Source organism: Rhinolophus sinicus, linkage group LG01 (assembly GCF_036562045.2).
Source record: "Rhinolophus sinicus isolate RSC01 linkage group LG01, ASM3656204v1, whole genome shotgun sequence".
Lineage (NCBI taxonomy): Eukaryota > Metazoa > Chordata > Mammalia > Chiroptera > Rhinolophidae > Rhinolophus > Rhinolophus sinicus.
In genome coordinates this window covers 108,151,673-108,176,769 of record NC_133751.1, presented here as the reverse complement: position 1 = coordinate 108,176,769, position 25,097 = coordinate 108,151,673, and the positions used below count along the sequence as shown (strand labels likewise).

Sequence of the window (25,097 nt, the reverse complement as noted above, 5' to 3'; positions counted from 1 at the left end):
CAACAGAGCAGCTTCCTGGAAAAGACCTGCCTCAATTATCATGTCCCTGAAGCCTTTCTCTGCACTCACATTTATTAACCCCACCCCACTGTCTTCCCGCTGTCCATTGCACTGGTCTCTCCCCACAGAACCAAGCACAAGGACCCCCTCTTCCTTCCGCCAGAACTCCAGTGCCCAGCACAGGCCAGGCAGGTGGAAGGTACTAAGGAAACAGTTCTTAGTAAATGGAGCTCCTAGGACACACACAGCCATCCTGCCTGGTGTCACATCGTCCACTTGGGTCTGTACCAAACAGCAATCTTACATGACAGCAAACAAGGGGAACTTGGGATTTGCTGCACATCAAACACTCTCTTGCCTGAACCATTTCAGCGCATTCAACAGGTGAGCAAGCTCAGACCAAAAGAGGCTTTGTGATGGTGACCCAGGGTGCGTCCCGGACATCTCTCAAGTTGTCATGTGTAGGGCAGCCCCCAGGCCCTGACTGCGACCCTCTAGTCCTCCATGGCTGGGGAGTCCTCCCCTCCTCTCTCAGACAAAGCTACCCCTTCCTCCCCACAGAGACATTACCAACTGTCATGTCACTTTAGGGCCCCCCCTGAGCTTACCCCAACCTCCAAACATTCATAGCCATGGTCAGGTCTGGACAGAGCCCCGGTGTAAAACCAGCAGGAGACTCAGCCCAGCCCGCCTCTACCCTATGTCATTTCTCCCCCTGCCGACCAGCCACCTGCCTGACCCCATTACCCGCCACTCGCTTCTGGGCTCCGACAAGGAAAGACTGGGAAGCAGCCCTGGCCTCCCAGCTGGTGGAGCTGGCCAGAAAGAAGTATTTTGTGGGGAGCTGTTACTCTTATTTTTCTAACTCGTGCAATCACAAACGAGCAGCATCCAGGACCCAGGATACCCCACTCACCCAGGTATCCGGGTTCCACCACATAGATGGTGCTGTTAGGTAACCTGGAAGCACCCTGCATACGGATACCTGAATTCTTAATTAAGGATCAAAATACAGGACCACAAATAAACTAACTGCTGGGCTCCAGCACGGCTCAGGTGGCTTGTCATCCGACATCACCTGGACAGAAGGAGAGGAAAACTGCTCTGCCTGATTGATGCCCAGAACAGCAGAGCCGTTTCTGGAATCAGAGCTACACTGTGCATCCAACACTAGCAAAGGGGGATCTCTGCAAGGGACACTGGAGACCACACAGGGCATACCAGCAAGTCTGGGACAGGGACAACCCCACGCCAGTGTGGAAACGGCCTCAGCCAGGCCCCTCGGGTGGGATGGCAGGTATTGGAGAAGTACGCGGAGGCCAGCAAGGCTCCATGCCCACCACCACCTCCCAGCCCGGGCGCCTCTCCGGTGAGTCACCCACAGAAGTGAGTGATGCCACTCGGCCGTGCTGCTATTTCCGTTCTCTCCAATTTTCAGGCCTTGAGGGAAAACAGGGCTATTTTTAGCCTCGCTCAGCTTCCAGGGAGAAAAATGACTTGACTTCCAGACAGCAGACCTTCTGTGCACAGGACACGCATATGGCGTGCACGCTGGCCTGCAGAAAGGATATTTTTGTGGCCGAGGACCAGGCTGCTCTGTCCCAGCTGCACGGCCGTGACTGTCGATGTGTCCTGAGCCAAGACAGCCACAGGCTGGCCCGGGTCTCCCGCAGGCCCCTGGATACTGTTCTGAAGCTGCAGCTCGTACTGATCCGAAGGCATGGAGAGTTCTAGCCACCCAAACAAAAAAAGAACAAGGAGAGGGAGAGGGGGAGGGGAGGGGGTGGGGAGGGGGGAGGGAGGGAGGGAGGGAGGGAGGGAGACAGGGAATGTTAGGAGCCAGTGCCAGCATGTCAAATGCACCCTGAACCCCTGGACCCTACTGTAGCACAGCAGCTTGATTTATTTTTTTTTCCCACCATTTTAAATTTTAACATTCTTTTCCATGCCTGTGGATAAAGCGACACTCTCCATGAATTTTCAGGGGCAATCAGTTTTTTGTGACTGTCACATGCTACTTTTTAAAATCAAGTACAGCCTCTGACTCAAACTGCTGACTGTCTGCAAAGTGTCAACAGACCCTGTTGTGTTCATCGCAGAAATGAACTCTGCTTCTGCATGGAGGGTGCCAGGATGGGGCACACTGGACCTGGGCATCCTCTGGGAGTTTCCAAAAAAGGCACTGGTCCATGGTCTCCCACTTGGTTTTAAAAGCAGAGTCTATAACATGCAAAGTTTCTGTCCTGACCGTCCATCCAGGTCGCCCTGCTCTGCGTTGCACTGTGGAAGAGACCTCGCTCAACTGGGGCGGGGATGGAAACATTTCCCTGGGAAACAACGGCTGTTAGAGCCCACCTCCTCTGCCAGTCTCCCGCACCCTCCAGGTAGAGACCACAAGCACTTTTGATATACGTGGCTGCTGCGGACCAGGAAACAAGATGTGGCAGGACTGTGCTAATGTTCTATGTGCACATGACCCCATCCTGTCCCTCAGCAACCCCTGAAACAGGCACTCCTGATGCCCACATCTTGGAGGTAGGGGAGCTATAGAAATGAAGATGAGAAGTTTGCAGGTAAGCAGCAGGGCTGGGACTCAAACCAAAGAGAGCCTGACGGCTCTGACATGCCCTGTCCCCAGCCTGAAGAATGTCCTGTCAAGTAACCCACTCAATGAGCCCACAAGTGTGGCCACGTTCCTGCCCTCCAGCAAGAAAGAAGAGGATGCAGAGAACCAGTGGGCCCCAGCTCAGGGCCCACCCTGGGAGGTCCCCAGGCAAGGATCCAGGAGGAGTTTCAGCTAGAGCACTGTCATGCAGGGTGTCATGCAGGGTCTCTGCTCCCGCTCCCCACATAAGAACGCAGGCTATGGTGAGGCCAAAAAGGAACACCCACGGAGCCATGGGTAAGGGAGTCATACCACTATATTCACGCTGGCGGCTGGGTTGGAGACACAGGAAGCAGGAGCCACACTATCTGCAACCTGCCGTCCACTTGTCTCTGCCAACCAACCTCACTTGCTAGCTGCAATCCGCAGCGCTAACTGCAATCTGCAATCCACACTCCACCACGCCAGGCCACGCCAGGACGCCACACCTTCCTAGCTTAGCCACGGTGTTTATATCAGTGGCTAATGGCTAACCAATAACAGCCAATGCCCAACTAGTCACAGCTGATGACCATCTACTACCTGAGCCAGCACCTTTCTATGTGAGGCCGAGAGCCTGGAAACCGCTCTCTGGGGCTCTGTCCCCACAAGCACCCTTCAGAATTCCCAGGAATTCTAATGGGAATTCTAACAGGGAGGCAACTAGCCCACTTCCTGTCCAAGAGTACTGTGGGGACAGAGCCAGGAGTGCAGTTACCAGGCTCTCGGCCTCAGGTGGAAAGGTGTTGGCTTGTGTAGTAAATGGCCATCAACTGTGATTGGATGGCCATCAGCTGTGGCTAGCTGGCCATCAGCTGTAACCTGTGAGCCATTGGCCACGAATATAACTGCTGTGGCTATGCTAGCAGAAAATGGGGCTAGCAAGAAGATGGTGGCTGAGCTAGCAAGCGCGGGTTGCTAGAGGCGGATGCCGCCAGCAAGAATATAGTGGTATGACTCCCCTACTTATGGCTCTGTGGGTGTTCCTTTTTGGACTCACCATGTCCTGTGTTCTTATGTGGGGACCAGGAGCTGAGACCCCCCCATGACACCCTGCATGGCAGGTATCTTTTGTGTGCTACCTTAGTCCCCAAGAATGTGCCCTGAATCAGAGAGTCCTCACACTGTGGTCCACGAACCCTCAGCATCACGTGGGAACTGTCAGTAACTGGCCCACCCGAGCTGCTGAGCAGACTGGTGGGGGGAGGTACGTCCAGCACTGTCTGGACAGGCCCTCCAGCTGACGCTGGTGTGTGCTGTGACGGAGAACGCCTCAGAGTACACACAGCCCACTTCCTTGTCTCTAACAGGCTGGGCTGTGACCTTGCAGGTTTGGACCCCATGTTCAGAAAACGGCAGCACTGAATCAAGGATACGTATCATAACAACATAATAAAATAATGCCGTTACTCAATAAAGCAGTGTTACTTTGTGCTGCTTTATGAAGCACTGGCTGCCTCCACTGTTCAAAGTCCTCCAGTGAATAAGGCCATTCTGGGAAACAAATGTACTAATTCTTGAGGGACCTTGCACAGCAAAGATGTAAACACATACTCGTACACCCAAAAGAGCTGAAAGCAGGGTCTCAAAGAGATACTTGCACACGCATGTTCTCAGCGTGATTCACAACAGACAAGAGGTGAAGGTAACCCAGTGTCCACGGGCAGGTGAATGGATGGGCAACATGTGGTCCATCTGCACAATGGACTATTACTCAGCCTTGAAAAGGAAGGAAATGCTGACACACGCTACGACATGGGTGAACCTTGAGGACATTATACTACATAAAATAACCCAGTTACAAAGAATACTGTGATTCCACTTATTTGAGGTCTGTAGAGTAGTCAAACTCATGTACACAGAAATCAGAATGGTGGCTGCCAGGGGCTGGGGGAGGAGGAATGGGGAGTTTGTGTTTATTGGGTACAGAGTTTCAGTTTTACAAGATGAAAAGCGTTCTAGAGATGGATGGTGGTGATGACACATCATGAATGTACTTACTGCTGCAGAACTGCACACTTAAAATTGGTTAAAGTGGTAAATGTTGTATTATGTATATTTTACCTGAGTCAGTGACCCACCTGTGATCTTTCCTTGCCTGATCTTCTGCACCTTGTAGCAAATGGAGGTCCCCACCAGCAGGTAGACATCATAAGCTGGGTTCAAAAGGATGTTCTCCAAAATCAGCAGCCTGACCTCTGCAGGGCGGACATTCTGGGCATAAAGAAGAGGGTAGAAAAAGTGACATGGGGTCAGGAAACAGAGATGGGGGTGAAGGAAAGAGAAAGGGAATCTTTTTTAGAACTTTTCAGTATGTTCATGTGGGGACAGGCAAGTTGGGGGTAAAAAAACAAGGCTAAACCTTCAGACCCCCATAGCCCCAGGGGAACCCTGACTGTATGGCAGGCATGCGTTCAGTGGTCACTTGATGTACGTTATAACTCAATTTACAATAATAATAACTAAACAGAAAGAAGAGTGAGGAGGTAGAAGTGCATCCATGGATACTGTGGCCACCAGGGTCTCAGGGTCTGTCCCCACAAAAGCCCCCAAAGCCAGCGAGGTTGGGAAGCTTCTGGGAAACCTGAAAAGAGGTATGTGTCCCTGAAAGCACACTGAGTACCTGCTTCTCAGGTTCTCCCCGCCCACCACAAGGCCCCGCCCACTGCACAGGCCCCGCCTGCCACAAGGCCCCGCCCACCGCACAGGCCACACTGAGGACTCCTCATGGGGAAAATTCATGAGAGACACTGAAGTGGGAGAATCCACCGCTAGGACTCTGGCATTCCCAGGTTCTGAAGGGGCCTGCACTTTCCACTGCCAGTGAGCTGCACAGCAACTCTGCAAGTGGGGGAAACTGATGGCAAAGCCAATGATTCTTGTCCACAGAAATGCAAACCTGCTCTCTCTGGTTGAGGTGCAGCCAATTACCACCCCTTAGATATTCGCCAGCTCTGCATCTATTTGGAATTTCTTTCGGTTCACCTCTCCCTTGACCCAGCTGTAACATCTTACAGGTTTCCTTACTAACGGTAAGTGAAAGAGTATCTTTGCCTCGTTAAAAGAGAAAAAAGCACACTGAGCCTCTGCCTCAGGCCAGGCTGTGGTGGATACCCTGCAGCACGGCAGGCAGGGAAGCCACTTACCGATGCAGGCAGGACAAGGGGGTCTTTCCAGTTCGGCGGTAGGCCGGCCCCCGGCCCAGCCCTGCACACCACACTGGGGCCCAGAATCAAGAGGCAAACTATCTCCAAATACTAACTACAGAGTGATGTGGGTCAGCCCTATGACCTGCCACCTCCCATGTTTCCCAAACCTTCCAGGACTCCCAAACCACTGCTAACCCACTAAAGAGCCTGGACCAGGAGGTTTCTCTTGTCTATCACTTTAGAAACTAAAAGAGCGATGAAGTACCACAACTTCCTGCCTGTGCTCCAGAAACCAGGCAAACAAAAGGAAGAGCTCAGGTTTGCAGTTCAAAAGGAGGCACAGGCAGGGCAGACATTTGCCCACAAGAACTGGGATAGAACCAGGACCTTGGCTGAACCCACCCCTTTCCTCTGTCCGAGCGCTCTCAAAACAGAGCACTGACGAGAGAGTAGTGCTGAGGCCAGGGCAACGTGGGGGGGTTGGGGGGGAGAGCACTAACCACCCACAAGTAGAATCACCAGTCTCAGGACTCGTGCTGGGCACCAGGAGAGCGAGCATAGAGGGCACATGGCATTTTCCACACAGCCCCAAATGCTTGGCTGTGTCCCTATCCTGGGTCAGGGCTGGGGGTACGTGTTGAAAATAAGCTAGTTAATGAAAACCCCATTGCTCCTGGACCTCCCTCAAAACTAAGACTGGAGTAAATGTTTTGTGACTCTGGTGCCCCATAGTGCCCTCTGGTACCCCAACCCCTTCTCACTAAGCTGTGCCCACCCCCAAAACCAAACCAAACTAACAAAAATACAGAATCACACCTTGAAGTTCTCCTTTCATGAACAGTTAAACTTTCACAGTAGGGTATCTCGTGTCCACAACTAAATGTGTGCCCAGGGGTGAGTGGGACAGTCATCCTGGCTGCACCCCAGGAGCCCAGCATCCCCCGCACCCCGAGCCCACCTTGTAGACGACCTCCTGGATGCGTGCCTTGAGCTTGGAGCTCCCGGTCTTCATCCCGGACACCAGGATGGTGTCCCCCTGCTTGGCCACCTTCTCCATCTCTGAGATGTAGGAAGGAGGTATGTACGTAGACTCCAAGAACGGGAGGATTCTGCAAAAGCACATGTCAGCCTTGAGGCATGGTATCAGAGAACCTAAAACATTCACGGTCTCTCAGGACCTCCTGGGAGGTGCCAGATGCTGAAGTAAGTGGTGTTGCTCTAGTGGGTGCTGCTTGGAAATGTGTCCCTGAAACTTCCTACATCAGAATTGTCAACGTCCTCATAAAACATGCAGTCTCGGCCCCTGGCCCAGGCTTTTGCTGCACAAAGACTGGCAATCTGCATCTTATTAAAATCTACATGTGACTATGGTAAACACTGAAATCTGAGACCTTCCAAGTTAGGAGAAATGCTTCACTCTCCCAGATGTACAGATGAGGCCCATGGAAACTAAGAAGCAGGCCAAGGACCACAGACCCAGCTGGAGCAGCTCAGCAATGCCCACCAGGCTCCCAGGGCCATGTGCCATGTTCCCCCTGACCCCGGGCTGGCTCCTGCCTCTGGAGACTGTGTCTCAGTGACTCCCCTCAAGCTCCAGGATGAGGGGATCACATCAGGTCTCATCCTTCCTGGGGTTAGGCTGTGGGGAGAAGTCCCGGGGGAGAGGTAGAAGTCGGGATGCAGAAACCCTCCCTAGAGTGTGGCTGGTAAGCACGGCGGCTCAGGGAACCCTTTCAATACAGCGTCTCACTTGTAGCCTGTGATAACAAATGAGCCCAGCTTTCCGCCTGAACAAGAGCCATCCGCTGGACAGGCTCTCACTCCCCCAAGGTCTGCCGGGTGCTGTACACCATGATTTATTTCCTCACCCCATCTCACTAGGTGTCATACGCTGAGTTTAATGAAAATCCAGGGCATTGACTCCAACACACCTTAGCACCTGGGATTTTGGCTAACATGTGGCTCAGAGACGGAGTGACTGGAAGTTCAGGGGCCTTTATGGCAGCAAACAGGCCTGGTGGCAGAGAGAGGGGAAGGGTACCAGCATCCCTGAATACCCAGTGTGAGCCAGGCTCAGGGGGAGTTCTGAGCAGTCGATGTGCAGACCCATGTGGCTGCCCTCAGAGCGGGCCCAACAATGGCCTGTGTGTGACAGCAGAGGAAGCCGATGCTCAGATGGGTTCCACTCTTACATAACTAGGGCCCCAGGCGGGAGGTGACACTGGCCAGGACTGTCAGGCCCACGTTCCTGGCTTTCCGAGACACCGGCAATTCAAGAGCTCACACAGGACCCAGGCCGATGGTCCCAGCCCCCGGGAGGGTGGCACAGCGTGCAGTACCAGGTGTGAGGCTGTCTGCCATGGGCATGGCTGTGAGCCAAGCCGGATGTTCCCCAGAGCCCTGAGCCAGACTTCGAGGTGTCAGTAAACATGACTCCTAACTCCCCACAAAACGCTTCCTGATTGCAACAGGGTAAGAAAATAACTTCAAAGTGGGGCTCACCCTACCCAAGTGACAACAGTGAGTGCCACCCATGACAGGACAACAAATCCATGGTCAGATCCAGTTAGATAATACCGAATCTCCTCTCTCTGTGACATTCCTGCCAGAGACGCAAATCTCCGAGTCTAACCAGGAGGGAACATCAGATGAGCCCAAAACGAGACCTTCTACAAAATAACTAGACTGATCTTCACACGTGTCTAGGTCCCAAAAGTCAGACCATGAAACTGTCCCAGGCTGATGGAGACCAAGGGACAGGACAGCATGCAGGGGTGCTGGGCTGGGGTTTTGCCACAAAAGATGTAATTGGGATAACTGGCAAACGTGAATGGGGCCTTGGACACATCAGTGTTAATTTCCAAATTTTGATGCAGGAAAATGCTGTTAATAGTAGTAAAGGAACATTAAAATAACCAGGGGTGATGGGGCAACAAGTTGGCAACTTGCCCCCAAATGGTATAGGGAAATCACTTTTTATAATTTACTTGGAACTTCCTGTAGGCTGAAATGGCTGCAAAATTCTTTAAAAATTAAGTTCTCCTCTCCCAAAAGGGACTATACTCTTTTAAAAGTCATTTGCTAAAGCATGAGGCGATGCAGTGTCATAGGGGATAAAGCCCAGACGTGGGTCTGCGCCAACACTGGCCCAGAGCTCTGGTAGGGACAGCATGCCCCAGGCCGCTCTGCCCAGGACTGGGGACCACGAAGTGCACTGTGAGCGAGCTACGCAGGTGTAGCTAGTGTGTCTCAGGAACACAGCCCCTCCTCCTACCCAATTTAAATGTCAATCTAGGAAGGGGTAGTGGCTACCACATTGAATAGTGAAGACTTGGACAGATCTGAGTTCAAATTCTGACTCCGCCACTCACCACCCTGAGAAAAGTAGCTTGAACCTCTCAGTTTCTGTCTGAAAAACGGAGAAAATGTGGTACGTAAGCCTGCGTGGCTCTTGAGAAGAGTGGCTGAGCTAAGATAGGTAGGGAGGCTGTCGGCACCCCTGGTGCTAGGGAACACAGCCTCTTCCACCTGTGAAGGGCAGTTACTGCTGGAAGGTCCTCTCAGCCAAAACCTGTCTCCCCTTCAACCGACCCCCAATGGGAAGGCTGCCCTCTGGGGCCACACAGACCCCCCTGCACCCCATTCTGTGAGACAAGTGTTTTCTTCTGCAACTGGACATCCCAGCCTCCTCCTCCACAGTATCCCAGCCCTGTGGGCTGCAGAAGCAGTGAGGTTCCCGCATAACCAGGTGGGCCCAAACACATCCCTAATCGGTCAAGGGGAACCTCAGCGAGCACACTGAAATCACCCTGGACTCCTCGCTGACAGTCACAATGATGAAAGCCTCCCACCCACTCAGAGCTAAGCACATCCCCCTGCCCACTCCCCTTCCGGGAAAGGTTCCTCTCACCGCAGTGCATTGTGGGAGTCTGAGAACCGGCTGGCCTCCGTGTCCTTCACAATTGTCCAGTCAAAGACCAGCCCAGCCAGGGTGCTGAACGTGTTCCCTGTAAGGGCAGACAGGGGCAAAAATGCATCAGAGTTAACTCCTGGGGCCAAGGGAAGGGAGACCCACTCAGCACCATCCCCTGCAGAGCAGGTGTCATGCTTCTAGCTCTGGAAGGGGCACACAGGCTTGCAGGGTTGGGGTCACGTGACTGTGAGGGGCTGAGCCGCGATGTGAGCCCAGGCCTGATTCCGGTGGTAACTGCACCCTCCCCATTGTACCCCCGCCCCCCTCCCCACCACGCCCTTGTGCATAATGGGCTTGGTGTGGTGTGTGACACGGCCACCCAGCGTCTGCAAGCACCTCCACAGTTCCTCAGACCTGATTCACTCATTCTTCCTACCGCCTTCCTAGGCAGGGAGAAACATGGCAGATGAGGGGCCAGAATCTGTAACTGTTAGGTTTCAAATGACTATTCTTGTCTCTTCACCATGACACAGAGACTCCTAGGGTCCCCGGGTAGAGATGGAAAGGCACACAGGTGGTCTTGGCTCCACAGTCATGGCTTGTGTCTCTGTACCTTTTGACAGGATGCCAGAACAAGCAGGCCCAACAGGTGAGTGGGCAATGATTCTTGGAGGAACAGGACTCAGAGTGGGTCTGAAACACTCAGTAAGACAGTCTTAGTGTAAATCCAATGCCTGGTTCCACATGGACGCCCTGGAACTTGGTGGGAGAAAAAAACTGGTGGCTCAAATGCTGATCTAGCAGGGGGCTCTAGGTTTCTTGGGTTGCTTTGTACCCAAGGTTGCTTTTACATTTTTGAATTAATTTTCACCCTTTGAAATTGAGAAATGCCACACATAAATCCAATGTCCAAGTTCTCCTAAAAAGTCTGACGATGCAGCCTCCGGGACTCTGTTAGCTCTGGTGACCAGCGGCGGGCTCAGCCTCCCTGGGAGGGGCATGGTCTCAGGTGTGTCATGTCCCCCACACCCCATACCCACTCCAACTCCATCTACATTCGCTGCCTCACGAGCTCCCAAAACAGAGCACTTGGGGCCTAGAAAAACTACAGTACACAGGGCAAGGCTTTTAAAGTGTGGGGTCTCCTACACCCCCCACAACTCCTGTGAAATCTCGGAGGTCAAATTAAACAGAGCTTAGCAAAAGCTTCAGAAAATTGTCATTGCCACTACTTTTCAGGGCAACTATTATGGAGGGAGACTATTCCTTACAGTTCCCTAGATGTCTTTCCATTGACTTTGGCAACTGATCAGAGGAAGGGAAGGGAAACCCAGGTACAATGGACAAAGCTTGGAGAGCTGTTTCTCAGAGCTCCAAGGGAGGACCCAGAATACCCAACTGCTGCAAGAACTCACCCAGTTCCCTCCTTGGTAGACAATGAAAAACACATAGGGTACAAAAGGGAACAGGACAGGGTGGAAATGGAGGGAGGCAGCCACAGGGACCCTTCAGCCTTCTCCCACAAAACAGAGCCTACAAGCACCCTGCCCAGCGGGCAGGTGGGCCACACTCTCAGAGCCCGTGCACAGCCCTCCCACTGCACGCAGCATGCTTAGCTGTCTGAGTGCTGTCACTCACCGGGGGCTCGGGAGGACAGGGACTGTCCCACTTACCTCTGTATCCTCAGTGAGTCCTCAGTAGGGCCTGACACACATAGCAGATGCTCAATAAATGACTTTGGGCAAACAAAAGGTCTGTGATTTCTTAAATTTCAAAGCATTTTGACTAAAGTAACCTTTATTCCCAACATTTGGGTATTAGGTAAGAAGACAGATAGTAAAACTCACACCAGTGAAGCACATTGGCTGCAAGGGTCCGACCCAAGCATACCACTCCCTGCTTCAGGCCCACATCCTTCCGGCATACCCTCATGATGAGCAGCTCACCACCTCCCAGTACAGACCACTCCTCTGTTTAACGACTCTGATCATGAAAACCTTCTTCCACCCACTAAGCCAAAATGGGATACACAAAGCAAACCCAGCACTAACTCCCACCTTTTGGTGGCACACCCAAACAGGCTGACTCTGCAAACTGCTCAATTAGGATAAAACTAAATTTCTCTATTATCACAGTAGACTGTGAATGGATGGCCAGAAATTCAATATGAAAGCTCTCTTAAAACATGTCCATTCAAACACCACCGGTATACTGAACACCTATCCAGGTTATCTCCAAGCACGACATTTCTCTTCTGTGACATGGGAATGAAAATACCAATCCACAGAGTTGTTGGGAAGATCAAATGGAGAAAGCACCCCAGCGGGTGCAACAGGAAATGCTGTATTGATACAGGTCAGTGGCTGCACATGGAGCTGTTTTCTAGCATCTTTGCTGCCCCCACCTCAGTCTCTCCTGCATGTCTACCATGCTCAAATGTGAAAGAATAGATGAATGGAAGATCCGGTCAAGATGGCAGAGTAGGTAAATGCTGTGCTTACCTCCTCTCACAACCACATCAAAATTACAACTAAATTACAGAACAACCATCACTGAGAATCATCTGAAGTCCAGCTGAACCAAAGCACTGAAACTAAGGACATACACAAGAAGCCACCTCAAGACTTGTAGGAGGGTCAGAGATGGGGAACGGGCTGGTCCCACCCGTCAGGTGACCATTAAAAATCGGAAGGGCTAACTTGGCTGTGGAAGTCCCCACCAGAGGAGCAAGGGGTCCCAGCCCCATACCAGGCTCCCCAGCCCAGAGTCTCAGTGCCGGGGAGAGAAGTCCCCATAACTTCTGGTTGTAAAACCAGTAAAGATTGTGGCTGAGTGAGATGAGGGCGGCTGCAGTCCCAGGTGTTCCTCTTAAAGGGCCCACACACAGACTTACTCACTGATGGACTTTTTTGCTCTAAAGGTGCCAGGGACACACGGGGAGGAACTGAATCGTCTGGCTTCCGGGTGATGGCCGGAGGGGCAGCTTTCTCCCAGACAGAGTTCTGGTAGAATCCAGTTTCTCTGTTGAGCCCTTCCCCACTCTGCCTGCAGACACAGGCAGCCACCATGAAGCGTCTCTATCAATCTGGCTGGCACTGATCATTCTCCCCGCCCTGCTGATTCCCTGAGACCCCACCCCCATCCAACATTTGGCCTACCTAAACCTCTTCTAGTGGCTTTTCCATATAAAGGCTTGTCTTGGGTTATACTGTGGATGTTCCTAAAATTTCTCAAATGTTCACAAAACCCAAACAAGCAGCATCTGGCTTTGGCATGTCCTGTACCTCTGGCTGAGCAGCTCTAAGCTCAGTAGTAGCAATAGTCACAGTTCACAGGCTTGGCCTCTCAAAACACCTCCAAGCACAGGGTGGGTGGCAGCCATCTGAGGAGTGCTTTATGGTTCATGCCAGGTGGCCCCAGGCAGGGCACAAGCTGCAGCTGAAATTGGCCTGTGGTGGGATCCCTCCCCGGAGGCCCCAGCGCTGATATACTCAGTAGCCAGTTTCGGATCCACCCAGAGCATCACCCCCACTGCCTGTGGGGATGACGCACTAAAAGGCAGACATAGCAGCCACCAGAGCCTGCTAACGTGAATCCTGCTCCGTAGGCTCAACCCCTGCACAACAGCTCCTCTACTGCAGTCACGGCCAGTCCTCACGACCAATCACCATAAGGGTCAATCCCTCCCATTGATGTGCCAACAGCAACCATGGCTCAAGTACAAGAGGGCACACACAACCCACACAGGGGACACACCTGGAGTGCACAACTAAGGTGACCAGGGAGACTGTGCCACTGAGCCCCACAGGACACCTATTACATAAGGCCACTCTACTAAGACTAGGAGACAGAGCAGCTTTACCTAATACATAGAAACAAACCTAGTGAGGCAGCCAAAATGGGGAGAAAAAGAAACATGGCCCAAATGAAAGAAAAGAACAGAGCACCAGAAAAAGAACTAAACAAAATGCAGACAAGCAATCTACAAGACGGAGAGTTCCAAACTGATTATAAGGATTCTCAATGACCTCAGGGAGAACTTCAATAAAGAGATAGGAAACATAAAAATAGAATTGACAACATAAAACAGACCTAGTCAGAAATAAAGAACACAATACCTGAAATGAAGAGTACTTTAGAGGGAATCAACAGTAGATTATATTAAGCAGAGGCTCAAATCAGCAATTTAGAAGACAAGGTAGCAGAAAATACCCAATCAAACCAACAAAAAGAAAAAAGAATTTAAAAATATTAGGATAGTTTAAGGGGCCACTGGGACAACATCCAGTGTACCAACATTCACATCATAGTAGTACCAGAAGGAGAAAAGAGACACCAAGGAATTGAAACCCTATTTGAAGAAATAATGATGGAATACAAAATAAAGAAAACTTCCCTAACCTGGCAAAGGAAATAAATATACAAGCCCAGGAGTGAAGAGAGTTCCAAACAAAATGAACCCAAAGAGGCTCATACCAAGACAAATCATAATTAAAATGCCAAAAGTTAAAGACAAAGAAAGAATCTTAAACGCAGCAAGAGAAAGGACATAGTTACCTAAAAGGGAGCTCCCCTAAGATGTCAGCTGATTTCTCAACAGAAACTTTGCAGGCCAGAAGGAATTGGCACAAAATATTCAAATTGATGAAAAGCTAGGACATACAACCAAAATTACTCTACCCAGCAAAGCTATCACTTAGAATCGAAGGACAGATGAAGAGTTTCCCAGATAAGAAAAATCTAAAGGAGTTCATCAACATCAAACCAGAATTACAACAAATATTAGAGAGACTTCTTTAAGACAGAAAAAACAATAAAAAACGTGAATAATAAAATGGCAATAACTACATATTTATGAACAATTACTTTCAATGTGAATGGATTAATTGTTCCAATCAAAAGACAGGATGGCTGGCAGCTAAATATATAAAGCAAATATTGACAAACATAAAGGCAGATATCAACAGTAACATAATCATAGTAGGGGACTTTAACTCCCCCTGACACCAATGGACAGATCTTCCAGGCAGAAAATCAACACGAAAACAGCCGCTTTAAATGACACACTAGACCAAATGGATTTAATTAATATTTTTAAAGCATTTCACCCCAAAGCAGCAGAATATACATTATTTTCAAGTGCACATGGAACATTTTCCAAGATAGCCCACATGTTAGGCCACAAAACAAGTCTCAATAAATTTAAGATTGAAATCATATCAAGTGTATTCTCTGCCCACAGTGGTATGAAACAAGAAATCAATTACAAGGAAAAAAACCCTGAAAAATACACAAACATATGGAGGCTAAATAACATGCTACTGAATAATTAATGGGTTAACAATGAGATCAAGGGAGAAATCAAAAGTACCTTGAGACAAACAAAAATGAAAACACAACAACCCAAACTCTATGGGACACAGAAAATGCAGTCCTAAGAGAGAAATTCATAGCAGTGCAGGCCTACCTCAAGAAACAGGAAAAATCTCAAGTAAACAGTTTAACTTTACACCTAAGGGAACTGGAAGAAGAACAGCAAATAAAGCCCAAGGTGAGTACAAGGAAGGAAATAATATCAGAGTAGAAATAAAATAGAGACGGAAAAGAACAATACGAAAGATCAATGAAACCAAGAGCTGGTGTTTTTAAAACGAGAAACAAAACTGACAAACCTTTAATCTAACTCATCAAGAAAAAAAGAGAGGACCCAAATATATGAAGTCATAAATGAAAAAGGAGACGTGACAATGGACACTACAGAAATACAAAAAATTTAAGAAAATACTACAAGCAACTGTACACCAACAATCTGGAAGAAATGGATAAATTCCTAGAAGCATACAATCTTCCAAGGCTGAATAAAAAAGAAACAGAAAATCTGAACAGACCAATTACTACCAATGAAATTGAATCAGTAATCAACAAGCTCCCAACCACAAAAGCCCTGGACCAAATGGCTTCACAGGTGAATTTTACCAAACATTCAAAAAAGAATTAACACCTATTCTCCTTAAAGTATTCCCAAAAATCCAACAGGAAGGAAGGCTCCCAAGCTCATTCCATGAGGCCATCATTACTCTGATTCCAAAACCAGACAAAGACATCACACACACACACAAAAAAAAGATAAGCCAATATCCCTAATGAATATAGATGCAAAAATCCTCAACAAAATATTAGCAAACCAAAATCAGCAATAAATTAAAAAGATTATACACCGCGGTCAAGTGGGATTCACTGCTAGTATGCAAGATGGGTTCAATATCTGCAAATCGATCTGATACACCACATAAACAAAAAGAAAAAGAAAAATCACAGGGTCATAGCAATAAATGCAGAAAAAGCATCTGGCAAAATCCAGCATCCATTTATAACAAAAACTCTCAGCAAAGAGGGAAAATAGGCAACACATCTCAACATAATAATATCATACCATATATGACAAACCCACAGCTAACATCATACTCAATGGGGGAAATATAAAAGCATTCCCCTTAAGATCAGGAACAAGACAAGGATGCCCACTTTCACTACTTTTATTCAACGTAGTATTGGAAGTCTTAGCCACAGCAATCAGACAAGAAAAAGAAATGAAAGGCATCCAAATTAGAAAGGAAGAAGTAAAAATTTGCAGATGACATGATACTATATATAGAGAACCCCAAAGGTTCCACCAAAAATTATAAGAACTGATAAATGAATTTAGTAAAGTAGCAGGATACAAAATTAAAATTCAGAAATCAGTTGCATTTTTCCACAGCAATAACAAACGATCAGAAAGAGAAATTAATAAAACAATCACATTTACAATTGCATCAAAAAAACTAAAATACTTAGGAATAAATTTAACCAAGGAAGTAAAAAACCTGTACTCAGAAAATTATAAGACATTGAAGAGAGAAATTAAAGAAGATACAAATAAATGGAAACATATGCCATGCTCACCGATAGGAAGAATTAATATAGTTAAAATGTCCATACCCAAAGCTATCTATCTACAGATTCAATGCAATCCCTACCAAAACACCAAAGGCATTTTTCACAGAACTAGAACAAATAATCCTAAAATTCATATGGAACCATAAAAGACCCCAAATAGCCATGGCAATCCTGAGAAAGACAAAGTGGATATATCACGCTACCTGATATCAAACTTTATTACAAGGCCATATTAATCAAAACTGCATGGTACTGGTATAAAAACAGACATATAGATCAGTGGAACAGAATAGAGAGCCCAGAAATAAATCCATAGTCATTTAATCTATGACAAATAAAGCAAGAATTTACATTAGTGTAAAGACAATCTATTCAATAAATGGTGGTGGGAAAACTGGATAGATACATGCAAAAAATAAAACTGGACCACCTTCTTATGCCATATACAAGAATAAACTCAAAATGGAATAAAGACTTAAATGTAAAACCCAAAACCATAAAACTCCTAGAATAAAATACAGCAAGTAAACTTGCAGACATTACCCTTAGTGGTAATTTTTACTGAGATTATCTCCTCGGGCAAGGGACACAAAAGAAAACATAAACAAATGGGACTACATCAAACTAAAGTTTTTTCACAGAAAGGAAACCATCAACAAAATTAAAAGACATCATACCGAATGGGAGAAGATATGTGCCAATGATACATCTGATAAGGAGTTAATATCCAAAATTTATTTTAAAAAACTCATATAACACGACACCAAAAAAAAACCAAACAACAAACAATCCAATTAAAAAAATTGGCAGAAGACCTAAATAGACATTTCTCCAAAGAAGACATACTGATGGCCAATAGACATATGAAAAGATGCTCAATGTCACTAATCATCAGAGAAATGCAAATAAAAACCACAATGAGGTATCATTTCACATCTGTCAGAACGGCCATCATCAACAAATCAACAAACAACAAGTGTTGACAAGGATGCAGAGAAAATGGAACACTCGTGCACTCTTGGTGAGATTATAAATTGGTGCAGCCACTGTGGAAAACAGTATGAAAGTTCCTCAAAAAATTAAAAATAGAACTACCTTATGACCCAGCAATTCCATTCCTGGGTATTTATCCAAAGAAATCCAAAACACTAATTTGAAAAAATATATGCACCCATATATTCACTGCAGCACTACTCACAATAGCCAAGACATGAAAACAACCAAAATGCCCATCAATAGATGATTGGATAAAGAAGAGGTGGTACATTTATACAATGGAGTATTACACTGCCATAAGAAACAAAAAATGAAATCTTACCATTTGAAACACCATGGATGGACCTACCGTCTTTCCCCGAAAATAAGACCTAGCCGGACTAATCGCTCTAATGCATCTTTTGGAGCAAAAATTAATATAAGACCCGATATTATATTATATTATATTCCATTACATTACATTATATAAGACCCGGTCTTATAGTAAAATAAGTCCTGGTATTACGTTACGTTACGTTACGTTATATATATTATACCTGGTCTCCTAGTAAAATAAGACCTGGTCTTATATTAATTTTTGCTCCAAAAGATGCATTAGAGCTGATTGTCCGGCTAGGTTTTATTTTCGGGGAAACATAGCAGAAGATATTATGCTAAGTGAAACAAGTCAGATTGAGAAAGACAAATACCACATGATCTCACTTACATATGGAATCTAAAGAACAGAATAAACGAACAAACAAAACAGAAATAGACTCATAAGACAGAGAACAAACTAATGGTTGCCAGATGGGAGGGGGATTAGGGGCCTGGGTAAGAAAGGTGAAGGGATTCAGAAGTACAAATTGGTAGTCACAAAATAGTCACGGGGATGAGAAATACAGTATGGGGAATATAATCAACAATGTTGTAGAGACTCTGTAGGGTGTTAGATGGGTACTGGACTTAGCAGGGGGGTCACTTTATAAAGTGTGTAGATGCCTGACCACTGCTCTATACACCTGAAACTAATATGAAATAATATTGAAAGTCAGCTACAAATATATATATATATGTATATGTATGTATGTATCGGGGGTGCCAAAAAAATGTATACAAGTGGACATTTTGGTTAATGTTGCTCAAGCAGTAGTTTGCCGTAATCAGAAGTGTCTGAACGCTGATGGTAACCACTTTGAGCACCTCTAATAATTGCATAAGTCAAAAGTGACTTATATTCATCTTTTGTTATCAGTATACATTGAGTATTACAATTTTAATACAGTTTTCTTTTCTTAAAATGTGACATCTTTTGGCAACATATATGTGTGTGTGTACACACACACACACACACACATATAGTTACGGATATCAAGTACAGCTTAGGGAATATAGTCAATAGTATTGTAATAGCTATGTACGATGTCAGATGCGTACTAGACTTGTTGGGGGTATAATTTTGTGAGGTGTGTAAATATCTAATCATTACATTGTTTTGTATACCTGAAACTAATAATAATAAAAAAGACAGGGTGCCTGAATGGATAAGAATATAAGACGCTTACATATGCTGCCTACAAGAGACTCACTACAAATTGAAAGACACACACAGACTGCAAGTAAAGGGAGGGGACAAGATATTTCATGAAAATGGAAATGAGGAAAAAAAAAAAAAGAAAAACCTGTGGTAGCAATACTTACACCAGACAAAATAGACTTTAAAACAAACACTATAACAAGAGACAAAGAAGGACCCAGTAATCCCACTTCAGGGTATTTCTCTGAAGAAACCCAAAACACTACTTTGAGGGTCATGTGCATCCATGTTCATTGCAGCATTGTTTACAATGGCCAAGATATGGAGGCAGCCTGGGTGTCCATCGATGGATGAATAGATAAAGAGGGGGTGGTACATATATACAATGGAATATTTGCTTAGCCAGGGAAGGGAATGGATTCTTGCCGTGTGCAGTGGCATGGATGTATCTGGCGGGTACTGTGCTGAGTAGAGTATGTCAGACAGAGAAAGACAGATCCAATGTGAATTCACTTATATATGGAATCTAAAAAAAAAATAAGCAAACAAAACAAACAAACTTATAGATACAGAGAACATTTGATGGTTGCCAGATGGGAGGGGTTTGGGTCTGTAGATGAAAAAAGGGAAGGGATTAAGAAGTACAAATTGGTTGTTACAAAGTAGTCATGGGGATGTAGGGTACAGCATAAGGAATATAGTCAGTAATATTGTAATAACTATGTATGGTGTCAGGTGGGTACTAGATTTTTTGGGGTGGCAGCTGGGGGTGTTCGGGGGCAGGGTGAAAAAAGTGAAGGGATTAAGATGTATAAATTGGTAGTTACAGAATAGTCATGGGGATGTAAAGCAAAGCATAGGGAATATGGTCAATAATATGGTAATAACTATGTATAGTACCAAGTGGGTACTAGACTAGTCAGGGGATCACTTCTTAAATTATACAAATGTCTAAGCACTATGCTGCACACATGAAATTAATACAATATTGAATGTCAACTGTAATTGAAAACTTAATAAAGGCAGGGGGAAAGGTGAAGGGGAATAAGAGGTCCACATTTCCAGGTATAAAACAAATAAGTCATGGGGATGTAATGTACAGCATGGGGAATATAGTCAATAATATTGTGATAGTGTGGTACGGTGTCAGATGGTTGCTGGACTTATCATGGTGATCACTTCCTTAGGTCTATAAATGTTGAATAACTATGGTGTACCCCTAAAACTAATATAATATGTATGCTAGCTATATTTTAATAAAAATCTTTTAAAAAAGAATAGATGAATGTGTGGTAATTCCAAGAGCAGAGTGACCTAGGGCTTCCAGCAGTTTCGCCCACTCGGGCAGAGGCACATGCAGGATGGGTTGCATAATTTGCAGGACTCCATACAAATGAAAATGTGGGACCCCTCCTACAAAAGGCAGAGGCAAGTGCCCCAAACCAGTCAGACTTAGGAAGGTGGGAGGAGACAGAGGAGGCCCCCAGGCAGGTTGGCCTGAGGAGGTGAGCGCTTGGGGAGCTGGGATGCCCCAGGGTGAGTGCAGAGCCTCACAGGCACCCAGAGGCCCTGCCCTGCAATCTGGACCACACGTGGGCCCACCAGGTTCTCCTCCTGCCAGCTGCTAGACCAACACAACATAGCCGGGCTAGAGCAGGCTCTGGGGAAACTGAGTCAGGTATCTCTTCCGCCCATGGCCTGCTGACACACCATTAAGCCTGTGCACCAGGATATGCTCGGTACCTGATCAGGGTAAGTGAGATGCAGCCTCTGGACTAGACCTGCCCTGGTGTTGCCAGCCCGGGACAGGGATGCAACCACCACATTGCACCCCGACATACCCTGGGGCACACGCACCCAGCCTCCCCACCAGATTGGAAGGTGGCAGTCATCACAGGGCCAGGACGGGAAGGGAGAGGCTGGGCAGGGCCCAGGATATGAGGGGACAGGAAGCAGGTGCGCAAGAACCCATCCCAGGGGGCAGGGCGGTGGCAGCAAGCAGAACATCAAATTACTGAGGTTCCAAGCCCCCAATGCACACTCCACAGTCTCATCAAACTCCACTCACAGAACATAGGTTCAAAGATAAATGAATTAAAAATTTCAAGATGGCAAGAGCCATGCATTAAACCAAGCTCGGGGCCCTTCTGAGCACGAGGCCTGTGTGAAACTGGCCATATGGGCAGGACGGGAAGACGGACGTCTAGGTGACAAAATTAAACCACCAGCTCATTCACTGTGACTTCCCACAGTGCATGGTCAGCGAGGAGGCACCTCTCAGCCAAAACCAGATTCCAACACTAACATGATAAGCAGGAATTTGCAGGGTTGGAAGGTGGGAAAGAATGTTTTCAAGAAACTTCTGCCTTAAGTTTTGCTTTTCACCTTCAAAATGTAGCTCTTAGTGCATACTACGTGGTACAGATGGAGCCTGTAACTTTGAAGCCTCACAGCCACGTGCTAAGACTGAGAAGAAAGCCCAGGTCCCGTCTCGGGAGGAGGACGCTCCCCTGACCCAGCCCGGGGGCGGCAGGAAAACATTGAGCAATTCACCGTAACAAATATTTGCCGGATGCTGGCTGGGCCCAAAGTCCAGTGTCCAACACAGAAGTCCAAAAGGATGAAGTCAGCCCTTTCTGCCCTCCAGGTGCTGTACCTGACAACTTAAAGGGGCCCCACACCCAGTGAACTGCTGTAGGATTTCAGACTGGAGGGATGGACGTCTCGTTGGCAGGCAGGGCGAGGTCCTGGAGGAAAAACTGTCTGAGAGGGCACACCCAGAGGGACCAGGGCCGTGAGAGCAGAGACCAGGAGAGGAGGGTAGAAGGTGCTCCAAGCAGAGCATACAGCATGAGTAAAGGGGACAAGGGACAGGAGAGGAGGGGACACTCTTGTGACCCCTGAGCTAGCTCAGCTCTGCCATGCACACGGTATATGTGGGCAGTAAGTGTGGGCGGGAAACGTTAACTTGAGGCAGGCACCCTGCACATGGCCTCAGGCCAAACAGGTGGAGCCCAGTCCTGTGCAGGGCCTCCCACACCCATGAAACATGGCGCAGCAGGAAACAGACAGTGCGGCCTGGTGGACAAGAGCCCAGGTAATAGACAGACATCCTCAATTCCACACCATACTCTACCACCCGTGAGCTGTGTGACCTTGGGCAAGTTACTCAGGCTCTCTTGGCCTCAGCTTCCTTGTCTATGCAATGGGCATTATCCACTGGGGGTAAAAGACTGCACTTGTAAGGGGCCAGGCACAGTGCATGGCACACAAAGGGCACCTAACTATGCTTCTTGAGCCACGAGCAGTCATGTTTAACAAACACCCGCCAGTCTAGATAAGATACGAGTCTATCCCTTCCGAGACTACTAGGCCCTCAAAGGTTACAAGGGCCAAGTTCACCTTCATAAAGGAGACTGTGACCAGTAAAGAAGACACAGGGTCCAGGGAAAGAAGGGATAAATAAGGTTCTAATCCAAGTACTTCTGGGCAGGGATGATCCACTAGAAAGTGGGACACCCTCACGGTGAACAGGGGAGGAGTGAATCACCTGCCTACTGCACGGGAGGAGGAGACCTGGATTATTAGTGAAGGACCCCGTGTTTGTCAGCCAGCTGGTGAACCTGGACCTTCTCCTCTAGGACTCGACTCATGGGCCTTAGGAGTGAGAGAGCCGACTTTCCAGGGCCCCAGGTATCCATCTGCATGGGAAGGCCTGATGCTAACATTGCGACCAACTGCTTGAGGGAAAAAGACAGAGACCCAGGAGAAAAATAAAAGTGACTTAAAAATGACTTACGTATAACAAGAAAGATGAACAATAACAAGGGAGGATGTGGAGAAACAAGAACTCACCCATTGCTGCTGAGAACGCAAAATGGTGCAGCTGCTATGGAAGGAAAGTCTGGTTTTTCAAAAAAATTAAACAGAGCTGCCCTATGACCCAGAATTCCACTCCTGGGTCTACACCCAAGAGACATTTCTTGGGTGTGTCTCAAACATATATCCACACAAAAACTTGTACACTAATGTTCACTATTCACACTATTGCAGCACTAGTCACAGTAGCCAAAGGTGAAACAACCCCAATATCCATGGACGAATAAATGAATAAACAAAATGTGATCCATCCATACAATGGAATACTACTCAGCCATAAAAAGGAACAAAGTACTGACACATGCTGCAAAATGGATGAACCGTGAACACATTACATTCAGTAACAGCCAGTCACACGCTGTACGATTCTAGCTGTACAGAGTGCCCACAACAGGCAAACCTACATAGAAAGCAGGTTAGTAGTTGCGAGGGGCAGAGAGAGGAAAGACTGGAGAGTATGGATGGACACGGGCTTCCTTCTTCATAGTGATGACAGTGTTCTCAAATCAGTGGTGATTTGTTCAACTTTGTAAATAGATTAAAACCTTTGAACTAGACACTTTAACCAGGTGAGTTTCACGGTATAAAATCTCAAGAAAAATTAACAAATCTTTGAAAAAAGCGATTTAAGATGGGGAATAGAACAGACTGGTCAAGAGCAGGGGTGGGCAAACCTCGGCCCCGGGCCAAATCTGGCCACAGACACTTTTTGTTAAGTAAAGGTTTATTACAGCACAGCCACACCCACATCATCTACGACTGCTTCAGAGTGACAGTGGCACAGCTGAGACTATTGACAGCAAAGCCTAAAACATTTACTATCTGCTGTTCACAAAGTTTGCTACCCACTGGCCACAACAGTGAACTCTGGAACCAGGCTGGAGCTCATAGTCTGCTCTGCTACACACTAACTACATGTCTGTGTGTGTGTGTGTGTGCGCGCGCGCATGTGTGCATGTGTGTATGCATGTGAATGTGTATGTGCATGTGTCTGTGCATGTGTGCACGTGTGTGCATGTGTATATGCATGTGAGTGTGTGTACGTGCATGTGTGTGCATGTGCGTATGCATGTGTGTGTGCATATGCATGTGCGTGTGTGCATGCATGTGTGTGCACATGTGTGCATGTGTGTATGCATGTGAGTGTGTACGTGCATGTGTGCACGTGTATGCATGTGAGTGTGTGTACGTGCATGTGTGTGCATGTGCGTATGCATGTGTGTGTGCATATGCATGTGCGTGTGTGCATGCATGTGTGTACATGTGTGCATGCGTGTATGCATGTGAGTGTGTGTACATGCATGTGTGCACGTGTATGCATGTGAGTGTGTGTACGTGCATGTGTGTGCATGTGTGCATGTGCTTGCATGTGCATATGCATGTGTGTACGTGCATGTGTGCGTGCATGTGTGCACGTGTGTGCGTATATGTGTGTGCGTGTGTGCACGTGTGTGCATGTGTGTATGCATGTTCCTGTGTGTACGTGCATGTGTGCATGTGCTTGCATGTGCGTATGCATGTGCCTGTGTGTATGTGCATGTGTGTGTGCGTGTGTGTGCATGTGTGCATGAGTTTGCATGTGTGTGCATGAGTTTGCATGTGTGCGTGTGTGCATGTGCATATGCATGTGCATGTGTGCGTGTGCATATGCATGTGCATGTGTGTACGTGCATGTGTGCATGAGTTTACATGTATGTGCATGAGTTTGCATGTGTGCATGTGTGTACGTGCATGTGTGAGTGTGTGTCCACTCTGCGCTGCAGGCTCAGCACCTGGACATGATATGAACTAGAAGATGTAAAGTGTTCAGAAGAGTACCTCGCACCTGTGTGGCCTCAGACTTTGGTCTTTTGTTCCCAAGAACAGCGAATGACCGCCCCCACCTCACCCCAAAGTCCTGCAGACAAGCTCCTATCACCTCACTACACAAACCCCTTCCTCAGCTCCATCTGCTCTAAGACCAAGTGGAAATCCAATATCTGACCCTAGGACCCTCTACATCGCACCCCACCCCTGTCTGAACTTCAGTCTCTTCAAAAATAAAATTGCCTTCCCTCCCTA

At 47.3% G+C, this 25,097-nt stretch overlaps 1 protein-coding gene across 2 annotated transcripts in view; it reads right to left on the bottom strand.

The window, feature by feature from the left end:
- The window catches only part of NUP210 (nucleoporin 210), a 130,209-nt gene that overhangs the window by 73,880 nt on the left and 31,232 nt on the right, over positions 1 to 25,097 (bottom strand). For both annotated transcript variants that reach the window (XM_074334110.1, XM_019717558.2), the window contains exons 4-8: positions 9,704 to 9,800; positions 6,752 to 6,902; positions 4,726 to 4,858; positions 1,572 to 1,730; positions 917 to 985 (exon numbers count right to left, since the gene is read on the bottom strand). In XM_074334110.1, coding sequence (XP_074190211.1) covers positions 917 to 985; positions 1,572 to 1,730; positions 4,726 to 4,858; positions 6,752 to 6,902; positions 9,704 to 9,800 — 609 coding nt within the window. The remainder of the gene's footprint in view (positions 1 to 916; positions 986 to 1,571; positions 1,731 to 4,725; positions 4,859 to 6,751; positions 6,903 to 9,703; positions 9,801 to 25,097) is intronic.